Source organism: the organism of the source record quoted next, unplaced genomic scaffold, assembly GCF_019419815.1.
Source record: "Pyrus x bretschneideri cultivar Hongxiangsu unplaced genomic scaffold, Pyrus_bretschneideri_v1 Contig8, whole genome shotgun sequence".
NCBI classification, from domain to species: domain Eukaryota; kingdom Viridiplantae; phylum Streptophyta; class Magnoliopsida; order Rosales; family Rosaceae; genus Pyrus; species Pyrus x bretschneideri.
This window is the reverse complement of record NW_025999820.1, coordinates 6,117,501-6,131,329: the sequence shown is the minus strand read 5'-3', so window position 1 is coordinate 6,131,329 and position 13,829 is coordinate 6,117,501. Positions and strand designations below refer to the sequence as shown.

Below are 13,829 nucleotides of genomic sequence, written 5' to 3'. Positions count from 1 at the left end.
AGTGGATCTTTTACTAATGATTTCAGAATGATTACAAGGTAGTTATCTACAAGGATATATATCCAAACTACATTGCTTACAAACTAAGCTAACTTTTAGCTCTCAGATTAATAACACTTGTCTAACTAACCATAGGATTAAAAGATCAATACTGTTAACATTCCCCTCAATCACATGATTGGATTTTCCAAGCGTGGGATTGAAACTGTGAGTTTGAAACAAAGGAGCAGACAATCCCTTAGTAAATATATCTGCAAACTGCTCATTAGAAGCTACAAAATGCACCTTGCAGAATCTTCTTACAACCCTTTCTCTAACAAATTGAATATCAATCTCGATATGTTTAGTGCGTTGATGCAGAATGGGATAATAAGCAAGAGCTATAAAAGAAAGGTTGTCATAGAACACAGTATGTGGAGAAGAAACATCAATATGCATAAAAGCAAGAAGTTGTTTAATTCATTCTATCTCAATTGTAGTAGAAGAAAGTGCTCTATAATCAGCTTCAGTGGATAATCTAGACACAGTATTTTGCTTCTTTGTAGACCGTGATATAGGATTAGATCCTAGAAAACAACTAATCCAGTTGTAGACCTACTATCATTATGGTCACCTGCCCAATTAGCATCACTAAAAGCATACAAATCCAATTCCCCTTTGCCAAATCAATCCTAAAATTCTGGGTGCCCTTCAAATATCTAAATATCTTTTTTAGAGCAACAAAGTGTGATTACGTAGGACAATGTATGAATTGACAAACTTGATGCAAAAAAAAAAAAAAAACAAAATATTGGGTCTAGTATATAAGGCTGGATTAAATACTTCTATATAAGACTGGATTATTAAATGGTTTCCCATCACCCTTTAACAATTTGTTATAAGGCAAGCATGGGTTGCACAAGGTTCAACAATTTGTTAGTCAATGGTTTCCCATTCATCTTTTCAAGATATATGTTTCGTCACATATCTTCTAAAGTATTCGAGTTGGGAATACTTTTGAACTTTAATAGTGTCAACATTTAAGCCAATTGTTGGTTCGGTGATCTTTGTCTATATATAGCAGGAAGACGAGAGATGCAAACCAAATAAGGAAATTGAGAGTTAATGATACCGAAAACGGAAAACATGACAGAGAAGCTCCTTTTGTTTTACCTTTTATTTATGTGCGTAGCAAAAGCTAGTACCTCAACCCCATTCCCAATTCACAACCAAACTCAAATTCCAAAACATTTTGTGCTTATACATGGTGCTTGTTATGGAGCATGGAGTTGGTATAAGGTGGCGACTCTCCTGAAGAACTCAGGTCACAATGTCACAGCTCTAGACTTGGGAGCATCCGGGATCAACCCGATCCAGGTAGAGCAACTCCCTTCGTTATCGGAAAACGTCGACCCCTTGACTAAGGTCATGGTGTCTCTACCACCAAATGAAAAGGTTATCCTTGTGGCTCATAGCTTGGGTGGAGCCGTCATATCTATTTTCATGGAGAGGTTCCCTCAGAAAATTGCTGCTGCGGTATATGTTACGGCTGTCATGTCTGGTCCTACTCTCAATTACTCAACTATATTTGCAGAGGTAATGAATTTCATATATACTAAAAGTTCTGCTATATACAGAAATCTCAATAAACTGATTGTTCTCTAAAATAATAACCTTGGTTGATAATAAAATCTTCTGATCCCAACTCAGGTCAATGTATTAAGAAAATAATCTCACTAAATGCATAAGATAATAAATTTTCTCAAAATCCAGTGAATATATAAAATAATATTAATAAAATACATGAAAGAAAAAATTCATAATACATACTTAGGAAGGATCATTTCTCTAGTCATATTCACTTTCTCTTGATATTGGAGAAACCCACTCATACAATACTTTTTCTAGCTCGGAATATTTTGCTGGTTTGTGCCTTAACATTCTTGTTTTTTTTCATCTCATTCCACACATACTATGTTGAACTTTTAAGAGTGTTTGATATTGGGATTGGTTGATAGAGATTAACTGATACTTTTGTTGAATCCATTGTTTGCCAATCTTTTAATTAACAAGAAGCAAGATTGTAACGCCCCGTCCCGAAATATTTATATTCAAGAAATAATTTTGATGATAGGCCCAATTCAATACTCTTGTTTATTTTACTACCATTAAACACTATTCTTTATTTGAATTCCTAATTACTCACAAAATCTACAAATAAAATCTACAACCAAAATTTATTTACCAAAAACATAAGACTTAATTTTATCTTATTCATCGAATTACTTTTCTTAAATCAACTTCCCAACAAATATAATTCTCGATTATTTAAGGCTGCATCTAATCCTTGTTAGACTGCCTACGTACCCTTGAGTGGGATCAAGCTTTTCGTAGTTCACCATTTCAATAAACTCCTATCACCACTGCAAGTCATTACTACATACATGTAAACATAGTAACCCTTATGAGACGTATAGGCACATAGCTTCAGAACGTGAATCGTCAAATTAATTGGTTTTGGTTTTAGTGTAGTAATGCATATAGATATGTATACTTATTAAGACACCCATTTTAACATTCAAACAAAGAAAGTGATGTATAAACATGAAGCACTTAATCAAAATAGTAATCACACCGAATCAGATTTGTCAAACTATTGATATCTATACCAGCCCTAACCTTACCAACCAATATAATTTAAATACAATCACAATCAATTACTATATGTTTACCCCTTTCAAATTCTATATCAAAACACATAGAGCCAATAGTACATATAAAAGCAATAATCTAACTATGGTTTGATAATAATTAGATGGACTAATTGTAGTAAATAAAATAGTTTGTCTACTTCAAAACCAATCCGATTGGATTGTAAAAATTGAGTGAGGAAGATATGCATGTACTTTGATACACATGTAGATAAAACCACCTGCATATATTTTCTCTTTATGAGTAATCATGTATTTAGTATACAATCATTTGGAAAACAAAGCTTCCCGAAGTGGACTAGTCGAAATACTTTGCCAAGGGTAGTAGTACAACAATATAGCTTTCTGCAAAATACAAGTCTTCAGAAACAGGGCAATTAAACAAAACATCCCTTTCGGCTTTTATACCATTCTAGGGTTTAGGCATTTGCATATATAAAATACTAGTTTTGCAAACAATAGCTAATCCATGACAGATTAACCGAAAGAAATATTAATAAGAATTAGCTAAACGAAAAAGATAAAGAGAGTTAAGAATATGAACCCATACTGCAGGTTGACATCCCAAACGAGAAGGATACGAATATCTTCAACTCCCTTCTTTCTGCTCCTAATTAATTTCTAATCCCTTCCTTCCATTTGTCCTTTCTTCTCTTTATTTTGGGTCGACTAATGGGGAGAAACCAATAAGCTCGTAAGGCTGCTCGTCAGGACTATCTGCACATCCTTTCCCAGTTCTTTCTCTTTTCCCTGGTAGTGTTTTGGTGATCAGACTCGCAGGAATCGTTCCTCATGGGTGTCCTCTCCAATCACCCCCAAAAAAAAATTCAAGAGAAGAGGGAGTCCTCCCCTGGAAGGGAAGCGAGTTCTTCTCCCCCATCTTTTTCTCGATCCTTCTCCTCTGGAGCCTTCCAAATTAATGACAAAATGACTATTTTGTCCCTGAATTCAATCGTTAATAACTTCTTTGTTTTGATCCCGTTTAACGAATGGTTTTCACCTACACTCGTGGAATCGTCCTCTATCCAGATATGTCAAGAAATATGATAAAATATATAAGGATGAAAATACGCCCTCATAAAATTTCGTTTAATCAACTAGGGGCATTTTCATCTTTCCCCTTATCGATAAATGTTTTCCATATAATCATATATTTTAACATTTTAGGGTATTACAAAGATGCTCATTTTTAAACTCGCACATGCTTTCCTTGTTTCATCAGTCAATTTAGATTTTTTTATTCCTTTCAAATGAGATGTCATAGGTGAACAAGTAGTTGTGATAATTGTAATAATTAGGAGTTAAGAGATTACTTATATATCAGGAGAAATCAAGTTCTCATCACTTATTTTTTTTATTATATTGATTGAAATTTTATTTCTTTTTAATTTTTTATCAGGTCCTTTGGAATTTATCCACGTTATTATTTCAATAATAAAATATTTACATGCAAACATTTTTAAATGTTATAATTAAAAATTATTTAATTTTTTTGAAATATATTCATTTAGTGTTGGAAACGTTACATTTGATATATTGAATTTGTCTTTATTTTTTAATTTGTAGCCCTTTTTTTTTAATTAACTAACAAATAATTAGGTTACCAAAAGATTTGATTTTATGGACTCTCAATTTAGATATGATAACGAGACCAACAACCTTGCAACCTCCCTTCTCTTTGGGCCTAAGGTCTTGGCGACGAGCTTTTTGCAGCTCTCACCACAACAGGTAAGTCCTAAACTTAATTAAAGTGTGTCTATTGCAGTATATAGGATCCCTATCGTGTTCTCTTAATTAACACACACCAGAAAGATAAAGTATAGTGTAAGAGTAGAGCGCTAATAGTTCCCAAATATAAGTTGGGGATTTCCAATATTGGTTAGCTAATATTTTTTGGTTTTATATTTGTAATGGACAGGATTTAAGTCTAACGTTGTCGGTGGTGAGATTTTCTCCTTTGTATAATTATGATCTAATAAAACTCACGGAGGAGAATTATGGATCAGTTCGTAGAGACCGTGCGATAGTGTTGGATGTGCAAAATTACATGATCAATAACAATCCCCCAAATGAAGTGAAAGTGATAATCGGTTCTGATCACTTGGTGATGCTCTCTAAACCTGTGAAGTTGTTCTTCCATCTCCAAAATATTGCTGAGAAATATGCATAAAGACATGAATGGACATGATTAATTCAGGCATGCTAGCCTGCGTTGCATGCACCATGGTACCAAATGCAAATGAATAAATGAGAGTTATTTTCAGCTACCAATAATTACGTGTCCATGAACTTTAGTTCAAGAGGCATGACACACTGAATCCCAAGTTCTTATCTCTCGTCTCTTCAAGACCCTTGGCTTGTCCTCATCAAGTTTGATAGCTCAACAACTTAATCAACTACCGTATAGTAATTCAAAAGGTATCACTTAATTTCATAGTAAGAAAATCAGAACAAAATAATTCCTGTAAACAACGTTGGGTTGAGACAACTAAAGTGTTGAGAATTAAGCTTCTCATTAATTTGAGTTTAACCTGCAGATGTTTGAATCCTGCAGATGAAGAAGAAGATGAAGATACTTTCTTTGTTTAGTAGTAGCCGTTAGGCTTAAATTTTGTAACGGCTAGTTTAGCCCTCTGTTTTAGGAAAGATGAACATCTATGTTTTATTCTTATCTCTATTGTACTGTGTTGCTGGATCCATTCTAAGTGGAAGGATCCTAGTGCCTGATGCACTAGAGAGCTGAGATTGGTTTCTGAAATCAGACCTATCCAAGCCTCTATATGCTGGGGTTTTTTCTTGTTAAAGAAATATGCAAAGAGAAATCTGCTTCACTTTCCCTCGCCTCCCTGCATTTCGTTTCATCCTTGAATCCCAATTTTTTCTCTAAAAGTTAAAAACCTTTTTTAAGACAAAATCGACCATGGCTTGGTACCATTTCAACATGGTATCAGAGCTCTAGGTTTGATTCTGAAGAAGGGTGTGATACTGTGAGTGAAATCTAGCTTCGAAGAAAACCCAGAAAACCTTAAAGGTGGTTCCTTTGTTGATTGGTTCACTGATAGTCACTAAGAAATGGTGGGATCGAGTTCTTCCGGTGGAGATTTACGAGCTCCATAGTTTGATGGTGCAAACTACGATTTTTGGCCTGTCAAAATGGAAACTATCCTTATAGCACATGATCTATGGGATGTGGTAGAACTCGGAGTACAACTGCAGGAGATTCCTGAGAAGGAAGAAGGCTCTGGAGATGAAGAAAGTGAGGCTGAGCAAGTTCCAATGAAAGCACCCACTATCTCCAGAGAAGACAAAATCAAAAACGCCAAGGTGCTGAGTTTCATTTAGGGAGCTATAACAGATGATCTTTTCCTTCGCATCAGAAATGAGAAGACTGCTAAAGAAGCTTGGGAAATTCTGAGAAGAGAGTTCAGAGGAGACAAAAAGGTAAGAGCTGTTAAACTGCAAGCCATTAGAGCTGAGTTTGAATATCTGAGAATGCATGATAGTGAAGCCTTAGATGACTACTTGGCTAGGTTCTTTGAGATAGTGAATAATCTAAAATCACTAGGTGAGGATGTGCCTGAGAAAAGGATTGTGCAGAAGCTATTAATGAATCTAAGCAAAAGATACAAGTCCATAATGTCTGTAATAGAGGAGACTAGAGATCTGGATGTTATAAGGGTTGATGAAGTCTTAGCCTCGGTTAAAATCTATGACAAAAGGTAGGACTTACATGATGAGAGGGACAAAGTTACTGGTACTGAGAGGGCATTTAGTAGCCTAAAAATTGGAGGTAGTATTCATGGCAGCACTAGTGGAAATTATAAAGGTGCACAGAGTAAACCAAACGATAAATGGCAACAAAACAAGAAAAGGAGAAATTGGTCACAAAGCAGCAATTGGAATGGTAATGGTAACTCCAGTTGGAACAACCAAAATGGTGGAAATTGGGGCAACAGAAACACTTTCCAAAGCAGACAAGGAAGCAGCAGTCAAGGTGCCGTGAAGCCACAATGTCAAACTTGTGATAAATATCATTTTGGCATTTGTAGGTATAAGGGAAAACCTAAATGTGGCAAGTGTAGCAGATTTGGCCACATTGCAAAGGATTGTGACAATAACAAACAGGTTGCTAACTATGCAAAGGAGGAAGATTTAACCACTGGTACAATGTTCTATGCTTGTCACTCTGCATTAATAACTCAGGATAGATCTGTGTGGTTTGTGGATAGTGTTTGCAGCAACCACATGACCTCTCAAGAATCTCTACTGTTGAATCTTAACAGATCAATTACTTGTAAAGTTAAAATGGGGACTGGTGACTTGGTTCAAGCAACAGGCAAGGGAACACTCATAGTGAATACAAAGCATGGGAAGAGATATATCAATGAAGTTCTGTTGGTTCTAGGACTAGATGAAAATCTGTTGAGTGTTGGTCAAATGATGGAGCATGGCTATTATGTTTTGTTTGGTGGTAACATGGCTGTAATCTTTGATGACAGCAACCTTGAGAATGTGGTAGCCAAGGTAGTTATGGCAGGGAATAGATGCTTTCCATTGTCCCTAGAATCTATAAATCCAATAGCTAGAAAAGTCTTAATCGGAGAAGAGTCATGGATCTGGCATAAAAGATTTGGTCATTTGAACTTTAGCAATCTGAAAAGGATGCAGAGAGAAGGAATGGTGCTTGGTTTACCTGAGCTATCTGAGATGAAGGAAATATGTGAGAGTTGTGTTTCTGGGAAGATGCACAGAGAACCATTTGATAAAGAAAAAGTATGGAGAGCAAGCCATCCACTAAAATTGGTGCATACTGATGTCTGTGGACCAATGCAGAATGATTCCATTGGTGGCAACAGGTACTTCATCACATTCATTGATGATTTCTCAAGGATGTGTTGGGTGTATTTCCTCAAAAACAAATCTGATGTGTTCAATGTGTTTAAAAAATTTAAAGCCTTTGTGGAGCTATAAAGTGGTTTCAAGCTTAAGAAGCTAAGAAGTGACAGAGGAGGTGAATATACCTCTCATGAATTCTTAGATTTCTGTTCTAACACTAGAATGAAGAGGCAATTAACAGTTGCATACTCCCCTCAGCAAAATGGAGTTGCTGAGAGAAGAAATAGAACCATTGGTGAAATGGCAAGGTCAATGATGGTTGAGAAGAACATTCCTGTGGTTTTTTGGGCTAAAGCAGTTGGAACTGCAGTATACTTGCAGAATAGATGTCCTACAATCTCAGTGAAGGACAAGACTCCATTTGAAGCTTTCACAGGTAGAAAACCTGGTATAAAACATTTGAGAAAGTTTGGATGCATATGCTATACACACGTACCTTCACAACTAAGAAAAAAGTTTGATGAAAAGGCTAGCAAAGGTATTTTTATGGGGTATGGAAGCTGTGAAAAAGGGTATAGAGTTTATAACCTGCAGTCAAAGAAAATCATCCTCTCCAGAAGTGTTGTATTCAATGAGGATCAGTGTTGGAATTGGGAATACAAGCAAGTTGAAACACTTGCAACGCCTTTCGTTTTTGAGAATCAAGTGTATGATGGTGATGTGCAGGAAAGTCCAAATGAGACTCAGTTTGAAATTGCTCAGAGTTCTCAACCAAGTTCGAGTTCTAGCAGCGCATCAACTAGCAGAAGTGAATCACTGAGTCAAAACTCAACTCCTAGTTCAACACCTGTAAAACTAAGGAGTCTAGAAGAGATATATACTAGATGTCACATGAGTTTTGTTGAACCAGAAAATTATCAAGAAGTAGCACAAGATCAAGCATGGCAAGAAGCTATGAATGCAGAAATTGATACGATTGAAAAGAATGACACTTGGCAGCTAGTTGATAGGCCTATGGATAAACCTGTTATTGGGGTGAGATGGGTGTTCAAAACTAAATTAAATCTAGATGGACCAATTCAGAAGCACAAGGCTAGACTGGTGGCAAAAGGGTATGCACAAAAGCTTGGAATTGATTACAATGAGACCTTTGCACCAGTGGCAAGGTTGGATACAATTCGAACTCTTGTTGCTTTAGCTGCACAAAAAGGGTGGAAATTATTCCAACTAGATGTGAAATCTGCGTTTTTAAATGGCATACTTGAAGAAGAGGTATACATTGAACAACCTGAAGGTTTTGAAGTTAAAAATGCTTGCCATAAGGTCTACAAATTGAAAAAGGCCTTGTATGGTTTAAAACAGGCACCTAGAGCCTGGTATAGTGAGATTGATGCATATCTCACTAGTTGCAAGTTCATCAGGAGCACAAGTGAAGCTACTTTGTACATCAAGTTTGATGAAGAATGTGGTATACTCATTGTCTCAATATATGTTGATGACATTGTGTATACTGGAAGCAGCAAAACACTACTCAGTGAGTTCAAAATGGAGATGATGCAGAAGTATGAGATGTCTGATTTAGGCTTACTTCATCATTTCTTAGGAATGGGAATCTTACAAACTGAAAATGGTGTATTTAGTCATCAAAGCAAGTATGCAAAATCATTACTTGGGAAGTTTGGCCTTGAAGACTATAAACCTATCTCTATTCCTCTACCAACTGGTGAAAAACTCAAGAAGATAGATGGAAGTGAATTGGCAGATGAAAGCATATACAGGAAAATTGTGGGCAGCCTTCTGTATTTGACAACAACTAGACCAGATTTGATGTATGCTGCTAGTTTGTTGTCAAGGTTCATGAATAATCCTACAAAGAAACATTTTGGAGTTGCAAGGAGGGTTCTGAGATATGTGCAAGGCACACTGAGCTATGGAATTGAGTATACAAAAGATAGAGATGCAATTCTTGTAGGGTTTTGTGCTGTAGACTGGGCATGTAGTAAGGATGATTGCAGGAGCACCTTAGGATATGCATTCAGCTTTGGTAGTGGGGTTTTCTCTTGGGCTTCTGTGAAGCTAAACACAATTGCTTTATCAACTGTAGAGGTCGAGTATGTCTCAGCAGCAGAAGCCACGGTCCATGCTATTTGGCTAAGATTTGTGCTCGATGATTTTGGGGAAATGCAAGTTGATGCAACACCTTTATTTTGTGACAACATGTCTGCAATCTCCATGGTGAAAAATCCTGTCTTTCACCAGAAAACTAGACACATAAACAGGAAGTTCCACTTTATAAGGGAAGCACTACAAGAATGGGTGATTAATGTGAAGTTCTGCAGAAGTGAAGAACAACTTGCAGACATTTTTACCAAGGCATTGCGTAGAGAGAGATTCAACTACTTAAGACTCAAACTTGGAGTGAAATCAGTGAGCAGCTTAGGATAGGCTGTTGAGAATTAAGCTTCTCACTAATTTGAGTTTAACCTGCAGATGTTTGAATCCTGCAGATGAAGAGACTTTCCTTGTTTAGTAGTACCCGTTAGGCTTAAATTTTGTAACGGCTAGTTTAGCCCTCTGTTTTAGGAAAGATGAACAATTGTGTTTTATTCTTATCTCTATTGTACTGTATTGCTGGATCCATTCCAAGTGGAAGGATCCCAGCGCCTGATGCACCAGAGGGTTGAGATTGGTTTATGAAATCAGACCTATCCAAGCCTCTATATGCTAGGGTTTTTTCTTGTTAAAGAAATATGCAAAGAGAAATATGCTTCACTCTCCCTTGCCTCCCTGCATTTCGTTTCATCCTTGAATCCCAGTTTTTTCTCTAAAAGTTAAAACCTTTTTTTAAAACAAAATCGACCATGGCCTGGTACCATTTCAACATAAAGAACGGCATCTGCCCTAGACGGCTGTATGTAGGCGTTTAAACCAATAATAGTCATAGTACTTTTGCAATACTAGTATACAAACGTCACTACCTGCCGGCTCTCGACGGCATTTTATTATATAAATGGTGTTTATTTTGATCAAGATAAACAAACTAGACGAAATCTAAGAATTTTATATATATATTATGTACTGTGTAAGATTAAAAATCTAATAAAACCAAAGAATATAATGTTTGAAAAGAATACTACGGGCAACTTAGAGTGGGGAATATTGTTAGATTTCTAATGCTATCATTGCATCCACCAAAACCTGAATAATTTTCCTTATTGAATGAGAAAAATAAATTGAGAATTTAGAAAAAATTCATAATTTATAAATTAGCATGAATCATATTTTTTATTTGGATTTATAAATATAGAAATATAGAAATTATCATTTCCAAATTTTTATGAGTAAGAGTTTAACAATAAAAAATACAAAAAAGCTGATCAACCAAGAGTTGCCACCACCACATACCACTGTTGCGGCCACACTACCACTACCACCACACGCCGCTATCACCATCGCCACCACTATCCACACCACAGTCACTACCACCATTACTAGCATATCTCCTAACTACAATCTGTTTTTTTTTTTTTTTAGTTAAATTAACTACTGTCTCTCATTTATATATTAATGACTTTATTTTATACACACATTGCATTTCGTATTTAAATTTCATTATTCTTTTAAGTGAGCCGAACAATAAAATTCACAAGCTTTATAAAAATGAAATTCTGTCATTTTGGGAAATCTTATATTTATTTATCCAAACGCAATGTTGATTTAACTTATTCACTGACTTTTCTAGAATTGCTATCATCGAATATACTAAGCTTAATCTTAATCTTTTTAATAAAAATACATATATTTTCACGACTACAAACGCAATAGAAAGACAAAATGCAGATCGAGTGATCAAATGAAGGATTTCATGAATATAAAAGCAAGCCTAGACCAAATGCAGCTATGCCAAGGAAACAGAAGCTAAAATAGTTGAGAAACATGTCTTCCTCATCCCCAAACCCAGATGCCTATAAGAAGCATTTTGTGCTGATTCACGGAGCCTGTCACGGGGCATGGTGCTGGTATAAGTTATCAGCTTTACTAACCTCTGCAGGTTACAATGTCACAGCCCTAGACCTAGCAGCATGTGGGATCCACCCAAAGGAGGTAAAATATGTACAGACCTTCTCGGATTATGCTGAGCCATTGATCAAATTCATGGAGACTCTCCCACCAGAGGAGAGCGTTATCCTGGTAGGCCACAGCTTCGGTGGGCCCGTCATATCTATTGCCATGGAGATGTTTCCTGAGAAAATAGTGGCGGCCGTTTTCGCCACCGCTTTCATGCCTAGTCCTACTTTCAGTTACCCTCATATAGTAGAGAAGGTAATAAATTCATGAACTCGAAGCGCGCGTCTCAGTTGACTTATCTGGTGAATACTAACAACTAATATCCTTGAAAATATATATTGTTCAGATGTTTGCTGGTGTGGATTTGATGGACTATTACCATAGATTTGATAATGGACCCAACAATCCTCCAACTTCGGCAATTTTCGGGCCTAAGATCATGTCGTTACTATTGTACCAGCTCTCGCCACCAGAGGTAAAGTCTTAACAAAAAAAAAAAAAAAAAAAAAAAAAAACGTAAAAACCGATCGTATGCCCGTGTGCTTTTTATATCGAGAAATTATTTCTGCACACATTTTTGACCTATGCATAGAAGGGTGCGCAGAAATCAGTTTCCTCTTGTACATATAACCATCCCTTCGTATCATGCATGTGAGCTTTATATTTCAATTGGTTGGCTAACAATATTGTTCATTTTCTCTTTTCTTTCTTGGTTGATGATTTACTAATTAATTAACAGGATGTAAAACTAGCATCATCCTTGTTGAGGTTCTGTCCTGTACTGATTCATGATGAAATAAAACTCACCAATGAGAAATATGGATCAGTTCGTAAAGTGTTTATTGTGTGCGACCAAGATCATATAATACCGGAGAAATGGCAGAGGTGGATGATCGATGAAAATCCACCGAATGAAGTGCAGGTGATAAATGGTGCTGATCACATGGTAATGTTCTCTAAACCGCAGGAGTTGTTCTCCTGCCTCCAGGCGATTGCTGTATCATCATCATTCTAGAATGGAAATCCGGAACGCTAGCCTTTTCATGTGAAGCATCATTAATGAATAATTTTGTAGAAGAAGAAGAAGACACTTAATTGATGTAATTAATCATCAGAGGATGAATATTCTACGTCTTTTTTATTAAGTGGCATGTACATGTCACCATTCGGTATGTTGGATGCCATGGACAAATGACATCATTTGATGTATTGAGTTGTTAGCTTTGTTAGAAGTTTGTTAGGTTGTAAAGTGTGTTTGTATATATAGCTAGACCTATTGTATTAGAAATATCAATCAATTGATCGAGAGCTTCATTTTCCTCTACAATCTCTCTCTTGTTTCTCTCTCTATCATCTTCTTCAGCAGACTGTACCAATCTTTCATCTTTTGCAATGTAGTTAACGTTTTTTAGCATAAATTATGACTTATATTGAATGATTTCATTACCAATTGCACTGAGGTATTTTGTGATAAAACGTAACATCTGTCGAAATATGTAAGTGGTTAAGTTGAGATTTCGTTGTGATTAGTAGCGAGTCTGGACCGATTTTTGAAATCTTGACATGCTAATCGTTATGTTGAATTGAGGGGTAACAGATTTTGATTGTGTTTTCTTGTATTTTTTTTTTTTTTTTTTTTTAATGTCTTATAAGTTGTAGTAGTTGTATTTATCAATTTCACATGTTTGTTGCAATGTGAGATTTGATTACACGTTTCGATTGAATTTAATTTGATGTTGTTTTGGGACTGTACGGGTGTATATTGCACTTGAATTGGAAAAAAAAAAGGCCAACAGCGCTCGCTTCCCTAGGGTTCTGTGGCTGCGGAGTCGGCGTCTGATTTCTCTGCCGGTGTCAAACAGTTCGAGGGACGATCTAGTTTGCTCTGGAAGGTGTGGACGATCTGATTCATCTTGGTTTGCTCTAAGATTCTACCGTTGTCGTCTTCCTTGTTGGTTCTACTGGCGTCGATCTGTCATTGATCTATCGTACGATATTAGTTGGATTGAATTCACCATGACGATTTGCCCTTGGTCTTTCTTGGCTACGCTGGAGAAAGTCCCGTCTCCTCCAAATCCTGTTTCCAAAGCTTGGACTTGTGCCTCCATTCTCTCTGATTCGGTGGAATCAACCGTGCACCTCAGTCAGCTTCCTGCTCCTTTGGTATGTCGAGATAAAACCTATGTGAAGATTAGTGAGGATGTTTATCAAAATCAGTTGCAATCGTTCAAAACA

General features: G+C 36.4%; 2 protein-coding genes across 2 annotated transcripts; both read left to right on the top strand.

Annotated features, from left to right (window-relative positions):
- The first annotated feature begins 1,104 nt into the window (after positions 1–1,104).
- LOC103956082 (methyl jasmonate esterase 1-like) lies at positions 1,105–4,860 on the top strand. Its single transcript, XM_048575283.1, has 3 exons — positions 1,105–1,575; positions 4,290–4,418; positions 4,609–4,860. The coding sequence occupies exons 1-3, from the start codon at positions 1,105–1,107 to the stop codon at positions 4,858–4,860; spliced, it is 852 nt and encodes a 283-aa protein (XP_048431240.1).
- Positions 4,861–11,462: 6,602 nt separating this feature from the next.
- Positions 11,463–12,609, top strand: LOC103956062 (methyl jasmonate esterase 1-like). Its single transcript, XM_048575222.1, has 3 exons — positions 11,463–11,849; positions 11,941–12,069; positions 12,334–12,609. The coding sequence occupies exons 1-3, from the start codon at positions 11,463–11,465 to the stop codon at positions 12,607–12,609; spliced, it is 792 nt and encodes a 263-aa protein (XP_048431179.1).
- The last annotated feature ends 1,220 nt before the right edge of the window (positions 12,610–13,829 follow it).

Coding starts and splice junctions, on each gene's coding strand:
- LOC103956082 (XM_048575283.1), top strand. CDS start 1,105: ATGATACCGAAAACGGAAAACATGACAGAGAAGCTCCTTTTGTTTTAC. Junction 1,576..4,289: donor ACTCAACTATATTTGCAGAG/GTAATGAATTTC, acceptor ACAAATAATTAG/GTTACCAAAAGATTTGATTT. Junction 4,419..4,608: donor TGCAGCTCTCACCACAACAG/GTAAGTCCTAAA, acceptor TGTAATGGACAG/GATTTAAGTCTAACGTTGTC.
- LOC103956062 (XM_048575222.1), top strand. CDS start 11,463: ATGTCTTCCTCATCCCCAAACCCAGATGCCTATAAGAAGCATTTTGTG. Junction 11,850..11,940: donor ACCCTCATATAGTAGAGAAG/GTAATAAATTCA, acceptor TATATTGTTCAG/ATGTTTGCTGGTGTGGATTT. Junction 12,070..12,333: donor ACCAGCTCTCGCCACCAGAG/GTAAAGTCTTAA, acceptor ATTAATTAACAG/GATGTAAAACTAGCATCATC.